The 22,761-nt window shown below is 46.7% G+C and overlaps 1 protein-coding gene across 1 annotated transcript; it reads left to right on the top strand.

The window, feature by feature from the left end:
* The first annotated feature begins 979 nt into the window (after positions 1–979).
* LOC135396129 (uncharacterized) lies at positions 980–21,594 on the top strand. Its single transcript, XM_064627168.1, has 4 exons — positions 980–993; positions 1,056–1,349; positions 6,053–6,113; positions 20,902–21,594. The coding sequence occupies exons 1-4, from the start codon at positions 980–982 to the stop codon at positions 21,592–21,594; spliced, it is 1,062 nt and encodes a 353-aa protein (XP_064483238.1).
* The last annotated feature ends 1,167 nt before the right edge of the window (positions 21,595–22,761 follow it).

Here is a 22,761-nt window from a genome sequence, read left to right as displayed (position 1 = left end):
ATTCCGAATTTGAACCAACATAAGCTTAGAAATCGCGAAGACAGAAGGATAGAGTGCTGATTCGGAAAGACATATTGGACGAGAAATTGCAGCCCGTGTTTCCAGTGTAATACGCTGAGTTTCTCTTACAGCGTACACGGTTAGAACGATACAGTGGATTCATCGTCATAGATATTGAGCCTTCGCTCCAGGTGTGCAGTGTTTCCTGGGTAGCGTTGGAGAAGAAAGCTGCATGTTTCGCAGTCCGTCCCAAGGCGTTTAAAAGCGGCACTTTACAGGGCCATTGGTGGCGGTAGATATTTGCTGAAAATCCGTTTGACATGCCAGTTATTATCGTTGAAAGCCGTTTCATGTTCGTCTATGTGAATTCATTTTAACACTGACACTGTGGTCGTTACACAATTTGAACGCACCACAAATATAGCTTGGTGATCACGTGGTGTCACGTGACCAGAAAAATATTGCTGGAAAATACTTACATGCAATCCCTAGCTCACTGCTAATATTTTCCTCAATACCGACGTAACTTACACATGTTTACAAAACGCCTTCCCACCTGACGACACACACTTCGCTTTATCGTCTAGCACAAAGCACTAGTAGTTGGCATAAACTATGCTCTCTCTTTAGGTCGTTGCCCTTGCAGCCCTAGTGGCCTGCGCCCACGCTGGTGGACACGGTGGCTACGGAGGCTACGGCGGCGGTGCAGGCTACGGCGCTGGTCTCGCCTACGGTGCTGGTCTGGGCCACGGTGCTGGGCTCGGGTACGCCGACAGTCTGGGTCACGGTCACGTCGGACCAGGACACGTGCACGGCGGCAAAGTCGCCCACGGCCACCCAGTCAAGCACCCAGTTGCTACCCTCGGTGTTGTGAAGCAGCCAGTGGTGAAGCAGCACTTCGTCACCAAGCCAGTGGTCAGCCACCTCACCGCTCCAGTGACCACTGTCACCGAGAACGTCGCACCAGTCGTCACCCACCATGGAGCTGCTGGCGTTGGAGCTGGCGCTGGACTCGCTGCTGGTGCTGCGCTCGGTACCGCTGCTGCCCTCCAAAGTGGGGCAGCAGGGTTCGGAGGCTTCGGTCTCGGAGGAGGTGCCGGCGGCTTCGGTCTCGGAGGTGGTGCTGGCGGCTTCGGCCTCGGAGGTGGTGCTGGCGGCTTCGGTCTCGGAGGCGGATTCGGAGGCTACGGTCTCGGCGGTGGTTACGGAGGCTACGGACTCGGTGGCGGCTACGGAGGATACGGGGCCGGTCTGAAGGGCGGTGTCGGAGGTTACGGTGGCGGTCTCAAGGGAGGCTATGGAGGTCTGGGAGGAGGTTACGGTGCCGTCGGAGGTTACGGCAAGGGATGGTAACCGAAGTAGTCAAGAAAGTGTGAGTGTTGGAATGTGGGTGTTACGGAGGCATCGGCGCATTGTGTAATTTCATCGTCACCATCTGAGCATTCATTGTACGCGTGCGAGCGAGTAGTTCATGGAATGTTGATGGCAATAAAAATGCATCGAAAAATTGATTCTGTTATCGATTTTACTACCGTATAGACCTCTCCCTGTTTGTAAACAAATGACGTCATAGTGTTCGACAGCGCCACCAATTTGGTAGACTTCAACTACGCCCGAAGCTAGGGGCGAACAAGGTAGCGCAGGAAGCCACAATCTTGACGGGATTACGATGGTCCCTCAAAGGGACGCGACCTTCGGTCCTACTCTTTTTTTTTTTTTTTTGCTTTCAATAGGAGGCACCGGACAAGTGCCCATTCGTGGAACCCCCTCCCCTTCCGATTTGTTTCGGTTTCAGTCTGTCTAGCAACGTCATGATGACGTTTCTCGGGTAGAGGTCTATTGCCTCGCACGTTCCATATCCTGTGCGTTATGTCATATTTTACGCAGCTAGAATCCCCTGGCGTATATACGGCATCCAATGCGGGTATACCCGCGCTACCCGCGGACACAGTGCGGGTACACCCGCAGCCACCCGCAACCTGCAGCGACACTGATTTTCTAGTCGCAAATAACAAAACAGCAAAACATGTCAGAAAAGAGAACTGATTTCGACGAATGCGCGCTGCTTCGCTTTTTGTTCGGTGTCGAATTGGTCAGGTATTTAAGTGAGAGACACCTGCGCCGGTGAAAGTTAGAATCACCGTGGTCTATGTGAGAAAATGGGTTTAATTTTTTGGGTATTTTTATCCATGAAGGCTGGGGAAACTACCAATATATTAAGTAAGTTAGTGTCGCTAAATGTTAATTTAGGGTGTGTGGGTACTGCGTGTTTACCCACACTGTCCGCGGACGCCTTGCGGGTGAACCCGGATTTTACCTGCAAACCGCGGCGACATTGAATTCCTACAAATAGCAGAAATGAGCGCCCCCCCCCCCGCGGCGATCTCTAGTTTCGTATCTCACAAAATCCTAGATCCTGGCAACGGCTAAGGCATATTTTGTTTTCTCACAACTTTCCCCAGGATTTGTGTCACAGTGACATGTTTTTGGCTGAGTCTAGTATTCCTTTCGTCCTTTGGTACAATACTACGCGTATAGCTTGGTCAACCATTGCTCAATCGTTTTACTTATACTCTACACTGATACGTATGATCATAGTATATCGTCTCAATCTGTGTTGCAGTTCTTCTGAAGATTGCCTCTGTGTCAGAGGTGCTACTTGTCATAAAAGAACGCTTACGCCCAGCGGTCTTCTGAAATCAGAAGCGATAACACTATAATTGGGCGCCGTGATTGACACACAGCGTGGTATGCGTGAATGTTCCGGTTCTAGAGTATTGCTCCTTCAAAAAATATATAGCAGGAATGCTATCACTATCGGTGATAACTATGACATTTTTGTGACCATATATTTGCGCTATTTCAGACGTGAGTTCATTTATGTGATTACGAAAGACTAAAGGTATGTTCCGACATATGGCGATTTGTTATATAGCGCTAAAAAATAGCGCAATATCTTCCTCCTCGCAGTGCTCCAAGACGCTAAAAATTAGCGCCTGCCGCAGTTGAGCTCGTGTCAACTTTTTGGTCAACTTTTGGTCAACTTTTGGTCAACGTGGTGGTGGTGGTGATGGTGAAAGGGCTCGCCGTTGTCGGCCTCACAGAGGTGGGCAACGTCACGACTGACGCCCTGGGGGAATGTGCGTCCAGGGTCGACTTCTACGGGAACTGTGCCGACACATGTCTGAAAGCTTCCAAGGAAAACCCAGGAAAAACCCCAGACGGCACAGCTGGCACCGGGTAATGGCGGATATGGATATTTCTCAGCGCTAATGTTAGCACTACATTCGTGTTGACCAATGGGAGGAGCTGCTTCAGCGATGACGTCCCGGATGTCCTGGAGTTGTTTTGCGTCCGCACTTCACGGCACGGCGGCCGCATTCCAACCGGCGAGTCTGTCATCCAAGATGCCCGCTAATTCCTCGTTTAGTCAGTTGATCAAACTGGTGCGTCCGCAACTCCGCATGCTGTCGAACTCCGGAGGCGCTATGATGAGAGAGACCAGAAACGACCACAGAACCTCCGCTAAATTTTGGCAGTATAGCGCCGGTTTGCAAGTGTGAACCGTTCGACAACAGTGAGCGCTGTTTTTGCGTGCTGTTTTGTAGCGCTAGATTAGCGCGCCGCTATATGTCGGAAGAGGCCAGTAGTAGTAGTGCGCCAGTGGCATAGCCACGGGGGGGCTGGGGGGGGGGCTCGAGCCCCCCCCCCACCTGCCTTGGACAGACCCACGCCAATCGTGAAAATCCGACCGGAACATAATATATGGAGGGTGAGACCAGTGTGACGATCGCGAAAGTTCTTGCAGTTCATGACGTCTATCTAAGCAGCACTCTTGAATTGTTTTCAAACTATGAGCTTTTCAAAATACTTCCAATCTCGTGACAGCCTATACATGCAATCGTATTGCGAACGTCCAAACCAATTATTTTCATTCCTTCTTATTTTTTCATCCGTATTTTGTAGGGTGCATAAGTATGTGTGTTTTGTTGCACCCATGATCAGTGGGAGGGGGCGAAGTGAGGCGAGTTTTGGTATCGAGCCCCCCCCCCCTAACTTGGAGGTCTGGCTACGCCACTGCAGTGCGCTAATATAGCGCAACAAAAAAGCGCGCAAGCACAGCGCTCACTGTTCTCGGACGTTATGTTCACGCTTGCAAAGCGGCGCCAGTGCTATGATTTAGCCGAAGTTTGGTGATGGTTCCCGGTCTCTCCCGTCATGACGCACAAGACATTGGACAACATGCAGACGAACAAGTTCGATCGACTGACAGAACGAAAAATTACCAGACATTTTGGACGACAGACTTGAAGGTACAAAAGCGGTCGCCGTGCAGTGAAATGCGGAACCAATGAAACTCCACGACTTCCGCGACGTCATCGCTGAAGGGCCTCCTCCTTGGCCTACACGAATGTAAAGACCAGTTCCCACATACAGCGCTTCGCTTTATAGCGCTAGAAAATAGCTCTTAAAATGTGGCGCTGTTTTTCTGCTTGCCGTTCTCACATACAACCGAGCACAGAGCGCTATATCCTGCTGCAGTCACGGGATATCTCGTTGCGACGTGATGCTCCGGAACTACCGTGATTGTTTACGGTCTGCGTCGGGTATCCGCAGCATGAACGCGGATGACACTTTCGATGCTCTGATCACGATACAGAACTATAGTAACCAAGCAGCCGTGCATCGGCAGATGAAACTCGTGGACATTTTCGCGTCGTCCTTGCCTTCCCGCTTTTTTACTTCGAGTAATCGGAAGCAAAACAAACCCCAGCTTCCGCGACGTCACGCCTGAAAGAAGCTCTGGGTTGGTTAACGCACATACCCCGCTCAAAATAGAGCTAGAAAAGCTGGCCGCGGCTCTACTTCGACAAGGGTGGTTTTATAGCAGTTCGCAGCAATGCGAGTAGGAAGATATAGCGCAATTTTCTAGCGCTATGTAGCAAAGCCCTATATGTGGGAACTGGCCTCAATGCTGATATTCGCACTGGAAAAGTTGAGAGCTCACCTTCGGCAAGCGCTAATTGTTAGCTGTTTCGAGCACTACGAGGAGGAAAATGTCGCGCTATTTCTTAGCGCTATATAACAAATCGCTATATGTCGGAACAGGCCTAAACATGTATTACATATGATGCATTTTTGCAATGACATATCACTATTACCAGTGGTTAACAACTACATATACTTATCTCAGCCCGTCAAAATAGACGTGAAAAGTCAGAGTTCCCCGCAGGAGTTACAAACGGTGTTTGCTGGGTTCCATGTTGGTAAAGACTGTGACCGGCAATCAGAGGGTATCGGTTCGGATCCCACTGCTGATGCCTCTTCTTAAACCGACGCCATTTTTTAATATACAACTGGGTGTTCCGAGGCTTTTCCTTCGAGGCTTTGTTTTTCCTTCCATGTTTAACTGTCTCATCCACTACAACGCTACATGAAAAAAAGATGGCGCCGAGCGTACGAGCGTGTTCCTCTGTACGAATGTGGGAGTGAATGGCAAGAGTCTAAGACAAAATGTGTTGAGGTTGAGTGCGTGGTCCCAGTGTTTCCTGCATTTCTTGGTAGGTTGAAGAGAGGGTAGCTAGCATGGTGTAATTGTTAGCGTCTCTGACCGGCAATCAGATGGTATGGGTTCGAATCCCCCTGCTGGTGCCTTTTCTTCAACTGCCATCGTACAATTGTTGTTAGTTTTTAGTATTTACAGTGTTGTAGCAACAGCAGTTACGGAAAATCGAGTCGTGGTTGGGAGCCAACTCAAACGACACATCATAATTGCCAGTAATGGCCGAAAGTCACCTCACTGCAGCACTTGGGAATAGCAGGGGCCATAAAAAGGTCCAGTCATGGGTACAGTCGTGGAAATAGACGTAAAATGTCAAAATTCCGAGTTTTAGTCACAAATAGTCGTATTGTGTGGTGTTTGGTAGGACACGAATGTGCCTGGTAACGCTAAGGACACTTTGGTATCGGTCGCTCCCCACCGGAGAGATGAGATGAACGATGCCAACGCTGCTACAATTCTTGATGACTCGTTCACCATTGTCACGTACAGGAAGAATAGGGCCGGTCGCATTCCCACACGGCCAGCATCTAGTGGCTATTCCTTTTGGAGGGTGAGTCTGAAATCATTCGCTGCTGAGATGCGCCTGCTAGCCCAACCACAGGCTATGAACCGCCGTTCCAATCGGGATGTTCTCTTCGTCTCCGTACGGTCTGAAGCGGCTGCCGACCACTTTTTGTCAGCTAAGTGTTTAGCTGGAATTCATGTGCTACCATCAATGCCCAATCGTATGGCAGAAATATGAGCAAGGTTTATGATGTTCCCAAGGAGTACTCAAACGAATACCTTTGCTCTACCTCAGTATTGCAGGCATTATTCCCGGAAGGCGACAGGTTCGGGATTCAATGGTAGAAGATGGTGGTGATGTGTTCACTCCGTTACGCAGTGTCATCATGGCTTTTCAAACCATAACCCGTATCCTTAGAACCAGGTCCCCCAAGGTCGCCATTTTCCCATGTATTTGTTCTTATCCCGATGCGTGCAATGCCGGAGGCCGCCCTTAGATACCCCATTGTTACCAGACGTTCGCTTGCATTGGATTGTAGCGCGCTAAAGATCCAGTTGAAGCACAATCCAAGCCAGGCCAAGTCACCGAATGAGAAATGGACGACTGCGCCTGTGGCGCCTGGTACGACAGGTACGCTATGTGAGGCACGCAGCCGTGCACTAGATCCTTCCGATCGCTCAACACGTTTAAAAACGGGACCAAAAAGTAAAACACGACACAGAAAATTGTTATACGCGTTTTATTTGGACATATAAAGACTAGGTTTATTCGCAGAAACAACAAAAACATTTTGCCGCTAAACCTAGCGCGCTGAAGTGATCCGGAACGGCAACAGTGGGGTATCTAGTGGCGGCCTTCTTCGTTGCACGCTTTTCCGAAGTGAGTTTGTGGGACCTGCTTAGAACACCTTAAACTCCTCCCCCTAACAAAGCGGTGTCAAATTGCTGATGCCTCACTCCCCTACAAATGTGTATGTTCCACTGTCAATTCCCCCCCCCCCCCTCTTGACAAGCTGCGTAATTTTTCGCTATTCGTATGGTACCTTTCGCAATCCACCGTCCTTCCATGTGCGTAAAACCTGGCGTTATTACCCACTCGCACGTTGTCAAATTTTGGTGATCTCTTTTTCGTCCTCATGTGATACTTTTCCTCATGCACTGCTTTTAAAACCACCATATTGCTTGCCTTAAATGATGCCATCCTGACCCGACTTATTTGTTCCTGCTGTCTTCATTTTTGTTGTCTCGTTACCTTCTTTTCTCTTCATTGTACTCTTTCAAAAGTTGCCTGAAATATTGTGCTTTTTTGAGCCTCTTCCGTGTCATTTTGCAATTATGTCCCCGATATGTTTATCATTTGTATGTTCTTCTCACCTCCTAGTGCCTTGGATTATTGCCTTCCTGCCTTTTCCTTTATATCACTAACGTGTTTTGTTGTACATACAGCGTGTCCCACCGAAAAATGGCCAGGGGCTAAAGGAAAAACGGAGTGTTCTACACAAATGGAACCAACTGTACGTGCTTGGCAGTTGTGTGGTCTATCAAAAAATATTTTTTTTGCATCGCCCCTTGTCAATTAAGCTAAAGCCCCTTGAGCTAAAACCAATAATTAAAAAGTTTGAACATTAATTACCGCTAATTAATTGACAAGGGGCGATGAAAAAATATTTTTGGATAAACCACACAACTGTCAGGCACATACAGTTGGTTCCATTTTTGTAGAGCACTCCGTTTTTTCCTTAGCCCCTGGCCCTTTTTCGGTGGGACACCCTGTATGTACATTACTGTAATTTCATAGTGCGCTAACACCAAGGCACTTGCGGCCGTCCTTGGGCACAAGAAACTCGCTCGTTCGTTCGTTCCTTCGTTCCCTACCGAATTGCCGTAGGACTCCAGACGTTCATAGTCCACGAGTACACAGAAGGCCCCATGCAGTGCTGTAACTGCCAACGGTTTGGCTATACCGCTCGAAGTTGCCGAAGTGCTACAAGGTGTGGAATATGCGCTGGGCCACATCAAAGATCAGATTCCAGCAATAAAAGAAAACTAACGTGTGCTCTCGACCTAGTCTCTTCAGTCCAACGTGCTCGTTCTCATCGGCGGATCGTAGTATCGACTTTCTTGATATCAGTCACGCATGTGATATACTCTCGCACATTTGTGTGCGGCACGCTTTGCGTTTTTTTTTTTTTTTTTTTTGTATCCGGTCGACCCATCAGCTGGCTCCCAGACTTCCTTACGGACCAAACTGCCGTTGTCTGTACATCCCAAGACTAAAGCCCCAGGCGTCAGTTTCATCAAAGAGTCCCCCAAAGGAGCATTTTAAGTCAGACACTCTTTAATCTGGTGATGGCGGGCTTAAAATCAATAATTCCTGTCACCCCCCCCCCCCCCCCCCCCGCTGCATGGGTTTCGGTATTCGCGGTGCCCATTTTCTCCGGTTCTATCACCCTCTCTGCTATGAAACTTTCAATACAGGATCACATTGATGCAAAGAAGCGTCTGTTAAGTTTACCTGGGATAACATGGAATGGCCTGTCTCAGCCCCTTTAACATAGCTTATTGGGTACGCACATAGACTTCATCACATTTTGATCGGTTGAACGATGACAATTGAACCGTTATCTTTACTCCAACTGTACCTTTATAGCGGCTTCACACTCACGTTACCTCGGCTAAGGTGCGGTATATCTCATGTTGACGTCATTGTACAACCTAGTGAGCACACGCCGTTGATTTTACTCCCAAACCAACGATGTTACGACGTTATTTCAGAAGCTACGACACTCTGCCATACCAAATTTCGCATGTGCTTGCTACACCTAACCCAGTGATATTCTCAAACATCACAAACATCTTAGAACATAACTGAAAAAAAAAGAAGAAAAGAAACAGGTTCGAATAGCGAGCAGTGTCACACACTCCTCCGTACCGTACAGCAAGCTGCCACCCTGCCCCAATTGGAGAAGAATGGCCTGCCATAAATACCTGACATAATCCACAGCGGGCTGCAAACTAGCAAGTTCCACTTAGTTAACTACCCAAGACAGGCAAGATTCATGTGCCTCACACATTAGTCCGGAATGTCATCCACCTGTACCTGTGTAGATCGCCAGGGTTTTCTTTTCTTCTTTTTCTTTTCTTTTCTCCTCGATATGGTTTCGTGTCCGAAGGATGAAAAAAAAAACACTTTTGGTCTTGCTTCGGGACCAATCAGTCCTTCGTATAATGTGATCATACAACTGCCCTTTGCATAATGTGACCTGACGCGTCCCGATTGAGGCGGGACGATCCCACTTTTGTGGTCGTGGTCACGCTGTCCCACCAGACTATACATGGGGACGGCGTTTTGTACCACTTTTGGCTGGAACGATGCGCGAATTAAAAAAAAAAGGAAGAAAACGTCGGCAAAAGAAGATGTTTTACTCCAACGTTGGCCTCTTCCGACTCACATGTTTCCACGGTCCTGCCAATTAAATATTGTGATGCATTCGCTAATAAGCCATCCCTATGAGACTACTTTGTGAAAAAGAAAAAAGAACGCATGGGCTCGTTTTCTTCATCAAGCTGCGTGGGAGCCGAATGGTCGTGATATTCACCCCTTCACTGTTTACAAACAGATAGCACAATCGGAAGTTGCCTACACTCTTAAAAATGAACTTCACCACATAGCACGCTCCTAGCCAACCATCACACCGAATGACAACGTCCTCGCCCTAGATTTGTTGAAAACGGGAGGAGGAGCCTATTTTGTGTCCATTATACACGGCACAAAATAGGCTCCTCCTCCCGTTTTCAACAAATCAGGGGCGAGAACGTTGTCATTCGGGGTGATGGTTGGCTAGGAGCGTGCTATGTGGTGAAGTTCATTTCTAAGAGTGTAGGGCTCCCAGAGTCAGCGGCTACATGTGGTGCCTCGCCGTGTCATTCGTTTCGGTTTAAGTAGCACAGAAGTCATTTTTAACACCCTGTTTTTTTCCTATAAAACTGTTAAGTAGACCAGTGAGATGCACCACGCGAAGTAATTCACACCACAGAGTCATAATTATCACAGAAATTGGTTTTAATGTACGCCGCAAAAAGCGACCGTGCGCAACGGCGGTGCAGAGCAATACCAGCCTGTGATCTGCCTGGAACCTCGCGCTGACGCTACAAGGATCACGCTCGCTGATTGGTCCAGAGAAATGTTGTCTGCTACTCCGCTGTCGTCTGCTATTCGGCTGTTCGGGGTTCTGAAAGAGCATTGCTATTGGCTCGGTCATGATTCGGCCGCTCCTTCTATCCCCAATTCTCCCGGGAGAACTGGCAAAACTGGTTTACGGCGGCAAAGGGACAAGGCACTCGCGGACGCCCACTGACCGGCGAACCAGAACGTGTCCTCCCTGTAACGTCATCGGTGACGTGGCATCATACCTCCTCCTCCTCGTTATACTCGGAGTGGCGAGTTAAGGGTGAACGCGCGGAGCTATGTTTATGTGAATTTTTTTTCTGGGAAACAAATTGCACACAGCAAACCCTTTCGCGCTATTCGGTAAAATTACACACACACTTTCATCAGACGTCTTAACCTGAATTTTTTTAGGATGGCCCTCTGTACTCCTTTAAACCCTTTCACTGTTTACAAATAATGAAAGGGTGTAACTTAAATGAGTGAAAGGGCGTAGTGCCACATGCAGACGCTGGGAACCCTAGTCAATTTCCGGTTGCGCTTTCTGTTTGTAAACATTGAAAGGGTGAATACCAAGATTATCCATCACGACGATGACGAGAATGACCAAGTGGGGATTCCGTGATTCAGCAAGTTGGGGGGCTAGATTATCCGTTCATATATCCATAGAAGCATAAGGACACAGTAACAGAATACATCATCGTAAAATTGTTTAATATGTGCGCTAGGCAGGTATGAACGTTGCAAAACTGTAATAACGGTTAATCTCCACGCCGCAAAGGAGATACAAAAGACAGAATACAAACTGGCTTAAGAATACAGACTCCTACCAGAGACTGGTGCACTCCTATTACATCGACCTCGTATCGTTCTGCTAGACACACGTCAAACGTTACTACGCAATACCAGTTGAAATACAGGGAAACGTAACCGCACTGCGAATTGGTGAAGTGAAATGTATTTTATTTGCTGATAGCCCCCCCCCCCTCTCCGATGTCTCGCAGTGGGGTCGGAGGAATATGGTCACGTTAACCTTGGTGCGTTTAAATGCATGTTAGTTTGCTTGTTCTCGATATGGTTTCGTATCTGAACGATCCCTGTTGCGGAGGGGCTCATTATATTGTTACGACGACGACGACGGTGGTGTCAGCAGCGGCGGGCGCATGTCACGTGCATTATCATTCTGTCATTAAATCATTGCCATCTCGACGCTGCTGCCCGTATCATTTGGTGGAGGTGCGGGGCACCCTTCGTTGAAAGCGCTGTTGTCGTGGCCATCGACGCCTCAGCCCCGACCCTATGACGAGACGACGCCGAAGCCCCGAAGACGCCGAAGCCCCGAAGATGCCCCAGCCCCGAAGACGCCCAACGACGCCCACGACGGCAGCGCCCAGTGAGGGATATTCTCGACACAGACCCCGTGGAGGCAGCACAGCGTCAATTCACCAGCGCCCCATCATCGCCCACCATTTGTACGTTCCCGCATCGGGACACATCTCCATCATTCGCCCCACCGTTGCCTTGCTCATCATCGTCGACACCTGTTGTGCCCCCATAGCATTGCATTCTCCATCTGTCGTGCCCCGGAGGACACGCCTCGGGGAGGGGGGCAATGTTACGACGACGACGACGGTGGTGTTAGCAGCGGCGTGCGCATGTCACGCGCATTATCATTCTGTCTATTAAACCATTGCCATCACTACGCTGTGCTGCCCGTATCAATATCATTCCCCAGATCACCACCAGCAATGGGGTCGAGTACCACCTCTGGAGATGAAAATCCCCACTCATCATCTTAAAATCAAGTTGTTGTTGTTGTTATACTTTTGGTCTTGCTCTGGGACAGATCAGAAGTGTTGTTTGCCGCATATAAATGCATGTTTTGCACGTTGTTATAGTTCACATCAAAACGTGTGAAAAGTGCATATTTTGCACTATGTTTAGGCGCGAGAACTTACTTCTTCGTTCCTTTCTTCTTCTTTTTTTTCATGGATGGTTTTGGTGTTTTCGGGACAGCGTTAGGTCCTCTTTCGCGAAAATTCTGGTGGAATCGAATGTTGTTCCTGTTTCGGAGTGGCGTCACCGCTTGAGACAAGTTGACTCTCCCACCTGCTGCCACTGTGCTGCTCTAGAGGATCTGGAGCATATTCTTCTTGATTGCTCCCACTACCAACCTTCCCGAACCACACTCTCCGAGTATCTTGCACACTAAACTTGTTTACACCATTTTGAGTGTAAGCTAGGTGTACCATAACTCACACCCTTTTGAGTGTAAAAGTATGTAGGTGTAATAGAATACACCGGCCTCTCAGGGTGTATTTCACAACACACCCACATACACACCTATGAAAGGATGTAACGTCTGCTTAGCGGTTGTCCGGTTTGTTGATCTATACTGGTAATTGGGCGATACCCTATAACTGAAACTGATTCAATTTTTGGTGTGGCGTGACGTGTGCAGCTTTGTTTCCACAGTGAGTGTATCATGCACATCAGCCAAAGTAAATGCATAACATGAACATGTAATGCATTGTGTCCTCTCAATATAGCAATTACGAACTGGTGCCATATTGTAGCAATAGCGGGTCTCACATAGGGATAAGGATATAGACGCTTAAATTTAGAGATGAATTTGAAACATCACATAAATGGAATGACGAACCAAAAGCACACTCAGAAAGGCATTTCCTTTCTAAGAGTAAAACATATACTACATACATTGCCTGTCTTGGGAGAGTCTGCAAATTTGATTGCCCTGCTCGCATTCCAGTCAAAACCAAGGGTGAGGTGTCTAAGTTTAATTTGATTATATAACAAGGAAAGCACTGAATTGAGGAATTGCTTGGTGTATCAACTCACCTTCACGATAACGCCTGTGTTTTTTACTTGTTTTGGTATGAGGGGAATTAAGGCTCAGTGTACACGCCATTCATATTCCATGACAATGTTAAACATTTTACAATGAGGCAAAACACCCTTAAACCATTCCACCCTTATTACACACTTAGCACACCCTTAACGCACCAATGTAGATGTGCACCCAATTCACACCCATCTGTGAGAGTGTCAGCCTCGAAGAGGCGTAATATGAGTGTGATCTGGGTGTGTATTGCAAAATACACCCCTCTTACACTAACATAGGTGTAAAACAGTTTAGTGTGTGGTCAGCTGGACTCTCGCCCCTTCTCCCTATCGAAATTGCTTGGTGCCTGGCACAATCCAGCCCAACAACGATCTGCGCTCAAAGCTCTTCTGAGATTTCTGAACACCATCGGACTTCGATCGTTATTGTGAAGGGGCTCATTATTTTATTCCCCCCATCGCAACCAGCAATGGGGTAGAGTATCGCCTGTGGCGATGAACCTCCCCACTCTTCAAAGCCAAAATAAAGTTGTTGTTCGCCGCGGCAAGCCGCAACAAAAATACGTAAACCGAAACCAATTAATTACTGCAAGAAATCACCCGCTTCGGTGGAAGATTTTTCTCTAAAAGGTGTCCACTGAAGGTCCCAAAAGGGGTAGTACCCATTTTAATGCCGACAGCACCCTGCTTTAGAAGTTACGTTTTTTTTTACGAAACTAATTTGAATTTTTATTTAAATAATGAGCGCCTCCCGCTCATTCACACGGTGCGCATCGTGTAGGTGGTATCGGGCAGATACTTGTAAAAAAAGAAAGTTCGTCTATTGGTGCACCCGTCCGCGAATTATTTAGCGCGGGGATTTAACTGAAACACCCGGGGGGGGGGGAATATAGGTTTATTGCAAAACAAAAAACACGAAAGAGGGGAAAGGTTAGCCTGGCTCCAGCAGCCGACTTGCTATTCCCGCTTACAAAAAGGAAAAGGGAGAAAAGGAAAAATAAAGAGAAAGAAGAAAAAAGAAAGACAAATCGGAAAGAGCGAAAGAAGAGGCGCAGTCACAGGCTCAGCGCGAGCCCTGTGTCGGTAAGGAAGCGTACGAGTTCCCTTCCGACGCGCCACTGAATGGGGCGTTGCAGAGGGCCCAGTAGCGTTGCCAGCGTGACCTCCCTGAGCCCTAGGGCAGCTAGCCGCTCCATCAGAGTGGCACGGGGAGCGGCGAACAGGCGACAGTGGTGGAGTAGGTGGGAAGTGTTGCCCTCGGTAGAGCAGGCTGCACATGTAGGGGTGTCAAGCGTGTTGAGTTGGAAGAGCGGTGTTGGCGTTCGAGCCACGCTTAACCGAAGACGGTGGATAACGGACGCCTCCCTCCTCGTGATGTTTGGGGGAGGGACGTATTGCATTTTTGGGTCGATGTAGTGCAGAAATGTATTGGGCGAGATGGCACGTTCTGTGAAATCTTGGACACAGCGAGAGCGCAAGCGACGTATTTGGAGCAGGCAGGCAGACATTGAAAGCGGGATGCTGAGACTCAAGGCAGCCGTGGTATGGGCACGTTTCGCAGGAAACACACGGTATAGACAGTCGAAGATGGCAATAGACACCCTTCTGAAAGCAGGTGCATAGAAATGGTCATCCTAGCCCTCGGTGCAACGCACCTGGTATTGTTATGAAGAGAAAAAAAAGGTCACAGCTGTCGGTGAAGACCAAACGGAGGTGGCGTAATGACACGTGCTGCGACTAATATGTCAACCAATGACGGCGACTTAATGGTGCATTAATCAACACTTTCCAGAGTTTGATCAAGCATGCACACGTACACTTGCACAGTTCTATTTCTGTAACACACCAGTCTCTTTTTGTTCGTCCTTTCTCCCCCCTCATTTTCTTTTTGTTTTGCCACACCGTGCCAATACCACCCGATTTCGCAAAAAACAAACAAAAAAAAAACAGTGGCCCGTAAGCGTCAATCTTTTACTAACGGCTTGATTGCGCAGTTTGTTGTATTTTGAATATGAGGCTGGTGACACAATGACTTGACTTGTTCACTCTAAGAAACTCGAAAGTTCGGTAAATATCTCCATATAGGACACGTAATAAATCTGTATCCATTCCCTTCAACATTATGTTAGGTAACCGGTTTATTGAAATTGTAAGATCGATTAAAACCCTAGGGGTACTATTTTCAGATAATCTGACTTGGGATTGTCACTTGGCGTATCTTCAAAACAAAATTGCGAAAGTCATTGGCATCCTGTCTACTTACCGTTACACACTCCCGAACTTCGTAAAGGTTACTCTTTACAATACATTAATACGGTCTCACCTCACCTATTAAGCCTATTACCTATTACCATCTAAGACTTAAACTTTATATATTACAAAAAAAGGGCAGTAAGATTGATTGCAGGCGTTCCTTTCGATCGTCACACAGCAAATATTTTTGATCGCCTAAAAATAATGAAGGTACAAAATATTTACGATTTTCTCCTTTTAAAAACACACCTTAGGGCTGTAAAATATAATAATACGTTAATATGTAATCTGCAACGTCAAATAGCTAGCAAAACACGTCAGCAGAGGCGGAGGGTTTTCACTTTCCCGGGGGGGGGGGGGGGGGGCAAGGGCGCAACCTGAACTAAGTACTCTAGCGGAGAGGGGGGGGGAATTGCTTATTAAGAAAAAAAAAAGAAAGGAGAGGTAAGCCAGATGGATGTCGGCTTGTTATTCAAAAGAAAGTGAAAGGGGGAAGATAAAAAAGGCAAAGAAAAAAGAAAACGAAAAGAAGGAAAGCAAAACAAAAGAAAAATGAAGAACACAAAACTAAATCTGAAGAATCACACACTCTGGCGGGATCCTATGATGTATGCAGAACTGGTATAGAAATAAGAGGAAGGAAGAACAGAAGAAAAAAAAAAGGAGAAAAAAAACAGAGAGAACGTAAACAGTGAACATGTGCACAACAGAAGGCATTACGCCTTTGAAAACTGAGTGCAAAAGGAACAATATGCATTGAATCCTCGATCCTCGGCGTTTGACCCGAAATGCACGCAATATAATGAATATGGTCAATGAAATGGAGCAGCAGGAGTTGAACCCGCTCCCAACGGATGTGCGTTCCGGAGACTGGAAGCTGCTGGTGCCTTTTCGACTGCTTCTTTCCATTGATCTGATTGCTTTGGGCGAAATTCAGGCTATGTGTTGTGTCATTTTCTATGTTTCTTCGCCTCACCTTCTACTGTGATAATGAGTATGGTGGGCGGATACATATTTTACAAATTGCAAGATGCATTTTTGGGGTTGGTGCCTCTTCGCTCTTTTGACCCGGGCGCGCCGAGCCCCAAAGGTTGGTGTCAGTCTCTTTTTTTTTGTCTATGATGATGTCTAATTTTCTGTAATGTATATATATATATTTATCCCGTTTCCTTGTTTCATTGTAGTATTTTTTTTTTTACGCTTAAGATTGACGATCGGAATTACTATATATTGCTTGCTGTTGCTGCACTGAATCAGGGGGATGCGCCCTCGTCAAACAGCATGATGCTGTTTTTTTGGCCACCCCTATGTAACTCTTAGACTTGCATTGCAATATAGTTAAATTGAATTGAATTGTTTTGTTAGATGAACTTAAGAGACAGGTGAAGAAACAAGACCCATAACTCTTACACGCAAAAGAAGGCAACGTGTGTGCATAATCATTGGACGAAGAAAAGACAGGAAGAAAGAGCACATTTCTGAGGGTCAAAAGGACATCTCACCTCCGGGGGTGGGGGGAGGGGGGGGGGTGCCGAGCAAAGTTTGCGGGGTGTTAAGGGGTGTGCGAGTGCGTGAGAAAATTGCTGATCCCTGATAAAATACTAAGAAATAGGGATTATGTGTTTGGCTTTTGCACCAAGAACGATGAAAACATTGCATAGAATAAGGAATTTTACAGCATATTTTTAAAATTATCAGTCTGTTGTTGCATGCATATTTCGGGAGTATTTAGTGCATATTTATCCGGGCTTTAATCATGAGTCTCTGTGCTGTCTGAGGTTTTCCCTCGATTTTCCGAATACTTTCCAGGCGAATGTCGACACAGTTGCCCCTGAAGTTGGTCCAGGCCGCATACTAACCACCCACTCCTTACTGCTGTCCTCTTTCCACCTGTCCACATCTGTACGCCGCTCATGGCAACAGTTGCTTCGCGGCGCTGCGACGAAATAAAAAAAAATCATGAGTCTTCATCTCATGTTAAACCTGGACTTAAAGAGTAAATAAATAGAGATAGAAGCCCGATTTAACAAAAAAAAAAAAAGTTTCACCTAAACCTCTTACGTGACTGATTGTGGGAGTCTGTCCACATCTGTACGCCGCTCATGGCAACAGTTGCTTCGCGGCGCTGTGACGAAATAAAAAAAATCATGAGTCTTCAGCTCATGTTAAACCTAGACTTAAAGAGTAAATAAATAGAGATAGAAGCCCGATTTAACAAAAAAAAAAGTTTCACCTAAACCTCTTACGTGACTGATTGTGGGAGTCTGTCCACATCTGTACGCAGCTCATGGCAACAGTTGCTTCGCGGCGCTGCGACGAAATAAAAAAAAAATCATGAGTCTTCAGCTCATGTTAAACCTAGACTTAAAGAGCAAATAAATAGAGATAGAAGCCCGATTTAACAACAACACAAAAAAGTTTCACCTAAACCTCTTACGTGACTGATTGTGGGAGTCTGTCCACATCTGTACGCCGCTCATGGCAACACTTGCTTCGTGGCGCTGCGACGAAATAAAAAAAATTATGAGTCTTTAGCTCATGTTAAACCTAGACTTAAAGAGTAAATAAATAGAGATAGAAGCCCGATTTAACAAAAAAAAAGTTTCACCTAAACCTCTTACGTGACTGATTGTGGGAGTCTGTCCACATCTGTACGCCGCTCATGGCAACAGTTGCTTCGCGGCGCTGCGACGAAATAAAAAAAAATCATGAGTCTTCAGCTCATGTTTAACTTAGACTTAAAGAGTAAATAAATAGAGATAGAAGCCCGATTTAACAAAAAAAAAAGTTTCACCTAAACCTCTTACGTGACTGATTGTGGGAGTCTGTCCACATCTGTACGCCGCTCATGGCAACAGTTGCTTCGCGGCGCTACGACGAAATAAAAAAAAATCATGAGTCTTCAGCTCATGTTAAACCTAGACTTAAAGAGTAAATAAATAGAGATAGAAGCCCGATTTAACAAAAAAAAGTTTCACCTAAACCTCTTACGTGACTGATTGTGGGAGTCTGTCCACATCTGTACGCCGCTCATGGCAACAGTTGCTTCGCGGCGCTGCGACGAAATAAAAAAAAATCATGAGTCTTCAGCTCATGTTAAACCTGGACTTAAAGAGTAAATAAATAGAGATAGAAGCCCGATTTAACAACAACAAAAAAAAAAGTTTCACCTAAACCTCTTACGTGACTGATTGTGGGAGTCTGTCCACATCTGTACGCCGCTCATGGCAACAGTTGCTTCGCGGCGCTGCGAAGAAATAAAAAAAATCATGAGTCTTTAGCTCATGTTAAACCTAGACTTAAAGAGTAAATAAATAGAGATAGAAGCCCGATTTAACAAAAAAAAAAGTTTCACCTAAACCTCTTACGTGACTGATTGTGGGAGTCTGTCCACATCTGTACGCCGCTCATGGCAACAGTTGCTTCGCGGCGCTGCGACGAAATAAAAAAAAATCGTGAGTCTTCAGCTCATGTTAAACCTAGACTTAAAGAGTAAATAAATAGAGATAGAAGCCCGATTTAACAAAAACAAAAAAAAAGTTTCACCTAAACCTCTTACGTGACTGATTGCGGGGGGACCGGTTCCTATTGGTCTGCAGCTCCTTGCTCTTCTATTCCTGACGCCTTCCTGCAGTGCCCGATTGTTTCCCCCGATAGTGGCTTCCTCCCATTGCGGTTTCCTCCTTTCAAACCCGTATAAAAGCAAACCCTGCTCCGCTGTCAGCCATCAGATCCTCTGAGCACTGCACAAGCACAAGTATACCATGAACGCATTTGTGAGTATATGGACGAGAGGAGTGTCTCATTGGCTCGTGCCCGGTCCTCGGTCCTTGTGCCTGGGTGGGAGCTATTCATGCGTACGGCGGAGGTTGATATAGTGACATACAAGTGGGCAGGGTCGGTAGTGACTGTGAAGCGCACGTTTAGTGTGTATAGTTATTTCGAACGACTCTGCGCATTAGTAACGAATACTAGTAATCATTAATACTAGTAATACCAGTAGCCAGCGATGGCCACTAATTCTACAGTAGTTTAACTATAATTACTAACTACTTTGCAATGGAGTAGTTTAACTAGTAGCTCAACTACTTTCCGGGGGAGGTAGTTAAAACTACTTTTTTAACTACTCCAATGTAGTTTAGCTACATCTATAACTACTGAACGTTGTCCATCAACACCAACCCCGTTCTATAGCGTTCTTGGACACCTAAATATGAATCACAAGCAGTGATAAAAGTGAAGATTTAGTACACGTGCACGGCACAATTGCTCTACATCTCCGTTCTCATCAAACAAGTAGCTCAAGGTAATAGTCGGAAGCACAGTCGTGCCATAAAGCTTGCGGCAAAATCTGAAGTAGTTGGCGCCTGCGGTAACCTAACTACTGTAATTAACTACTCGACATAGTAGTTTAACTAGTAGTTGCACACTACATTTCTGCAAGTAGCTAATAGCTACTTTGTAACTGAAGCATTACTAGTAATACGTATTTGTAGTCATATTCGTAGGGAGGTTTAGGAGAACGTACGATTTTTACGATAGAGCCTCGAAAAAAAAACATGATAAGCCAATCACCTGATTCCTTTAGAGTGGTTCAGATAACTTGCTGATATCTGATTGAATGACAGCGATAAGTAATCGGAGTGCCATTACGGTTTCTTAAGGTTCCACGGTATTAGTAGTAAGAATTAAGATTCGTGAAGCACGTGCCTCAAGCAGATAAATGAAAAATTATTAGCCGAAATTTTAATTGTTTGCTGTAAAACGTGAAATCCATCGCTGGTATCGCATTGTATTAGGGACATTCCATTTGCTGTCTGTGGTTGTATTTCACGCTTTTAGTATTTATTACATCGCGCAACGCAAATAAGCGATATCCTGTAAAGTACTCCATCATTAACAGCACCCAGTAAATGAACGTTCGGTGGCCTACGAAAATAATACTTGGCGAACTTATTGCGTCAACTGAATCCGGGAAAAAATCGGGTGATAACGACAAACGGTCACTGTACGTCGTTTCCTATTGTTTGTGGCCTCTGTCCTATGTATGTGCTTTGCTGAATCAGATATAATGGCCATAACGTAACACAGCACATTGAATTTCACGTCCTCAATGGGAAGACGTGCACAGCGATTGAAGCGGAAAATATCGTCTCCCCTTTATTATATTCCCTTCGCATTTTATGTGCTTCGCACAAATATATCGCTTATAAAAAAATTATCATCCTCCTGTTTACTACCTTCGTAGCTGCGCATCCTTCTGCTCTTCGTCTTAATTTTTTTTCCGCGGTATGAAAGGTGATTAAATAGCCGTGGTTGAACCATCACCATGGCGTGAGGAGGAAGAACATACACGTCGTGATTTACGATCAGTGTTTTTAGAAGTTCGTTGCAGTGCGCCAACGATGTGTAACCGTTAATTAGCCGTCACCTAGAGCTTTTCATGCGATTTAATGTAGCACAACAAGTGCAAGTTTATGGAAATTATATGTTCCTTATCAAAGTGTACGTACGATAAGCCACCAACGTTCACCAAATATTGTCGTTACAGGTCGTTGCCCTTGCAGCCCTTGTGGCTTGCGCTCATGCTGGTGGACACGGCGGCTATGGAGGCTACGCCGCTGGTGGATACGGTGGCTATGGCGCCGGTCTAGGTTACGGTGGTTATGGCGCTGGACTCGGCTACGCCGACGGTCTGGGCCACGGCCATGTCGGTCCAGGCCACGTCCACGGCGGCAGGGTTGGCCATGGACACCCAGTAAAGCACCCAGTTGCTAGCCTCGGTGTTGTGAAGCAGCCAGTGGTGAAGCAGCACTTCGTCACCAAGCCCGTTGTTAGTCACCTGACCGCACCAGTGACCACCGTCACCGAGAACGTCGCGCCAGTCCTTATCCAGCACGGAGCTGCTGGAGTTGGAGCAGGTGCTGGACTCGCTGCCGGCGCTGCTCTCGGTACAGCTGCCGCTCTTCAAAGCGGAGCTGCAGGATTCGGAGGCTTCGGTCTCGGAGGAGGTGCTGGCGGCTTCGGTCTCGGAGGTGGTGCTGGTGGATTCGGTCTCGGAGGCGGTGCTGGTGGTTTCGGTCTCGGCGGTGGATACGGAGGGTACGGCCTCGGCGGTGGCTACGGAGGCTACGGAGCCGGTGCTGGCTACGGAGGATACGGTGCTGGTGTGAAGGGTGGCCTCGGAGGCTACGGTGTCGGAGGAGGTTACGGACTTGCCGGAGGCTACGGCAAGGGATGGTAAACGATATAGTCAAGAAAGCGTAAAAGTTCAAAGTGTCGATGAAGAACCATCAGATCTTGTCAACATTTTTTTAGGACATTGTCAATTCCATCATCACCACTTGTACATTCCTAGTGTGTTGGATAAAATAAACGGAGAACAAGAAGACTGCGTCGTATTGAGCATTGAGATTCCACTTTCTTATGGCGAATTCGCACGGTCAAAGTGTGGTTCACATCTGAATGCTGCAGCAGAACTGACGGTTCCGACAGGACGGAAGGTCACAACAGATTCGACCGAGACACTTGTAGCCGCCCAACTAAAAGGATTTATTGTCGGACGATCTTGATGTGCAATCAGAAAACACACGCACAACTTAGTACATATACTTAATTGAATCCGAGAATGAACCATCACACCCTTTGGTGCCACGTGTCGTTGTTTTCAGCCACTGCTATACGGCAATTTCGTAAACAGTAACCGTCTTGCCTTCACGTCACCCGGTGGCCATTACGACAGTGTGCGGGCGTCATCGCCGCGCCCAGTGATATACGCCACAACCAATATGGCAGCTTCCTTGAGAGGAAACATCTTGCCTGACGTCACCCGATAGCCATTACAGCAGTGTGGGGGTGCCATGGGCGCGCCCAGTCACACTGCTCCGAAACAAACGTATTCCGCTGAATCCAAGTTAAGATAGTTCCCGTAGTTTGTACACTGTAAACTTTTTCACACCTTTAAAGGTGTGCGCCATGAACATTCAACCTGGTTGCGTAACACTGCATTTCCTGGATGATATTTTACAAAATTCGGAAAGCATAACTAAAGATCAAGTGTTTCATCATGTCTTGGATATCGTAGGTACGAGCTAATGCATATACGCATCGCTATCGATAATCGAGCACGCGCAAGTGTCTACAATACTGTTGAACAATGTTGAGATGTTGCAAGACTGAATTTTTGGAGGACAGACAACACTCGAGTAAAGAAAATTTGTGCGAAACCGTGCTCCATTTATGATGTTACCAAAATTACGCCTAAAAAGGCGTGCGCCATGCACGTTGTTACACCTTTAAAGGTGTGAAAAGATTTAGAGTGTAAGCAATTCTAGTGTTTAACCTCAGAACGTTATTCGCTCTCCTTACATCTCGTCCGTGCTGCTGCGTCATCTCTTTATCTCTTTCTTTC

Source organism: Ornithodoros turicata, chromosome 1, assembly GCF_037126465.1.
Source record: "Ornithodoros turicata isolate Travis chromosome 1, ASM3712646v1, whole genome shotgun sequence".
Taxonomy (NCBI): domain Eukaryota; kingdom Metazoa; phylum Arthropoda; class Arachnida; order Ixodida; family Argasidae; genus Ornithodoros; species Ornithodoros turicata.
This window is presented reverse-complemented; position numbering and strand designations above follow the sequence as displayed.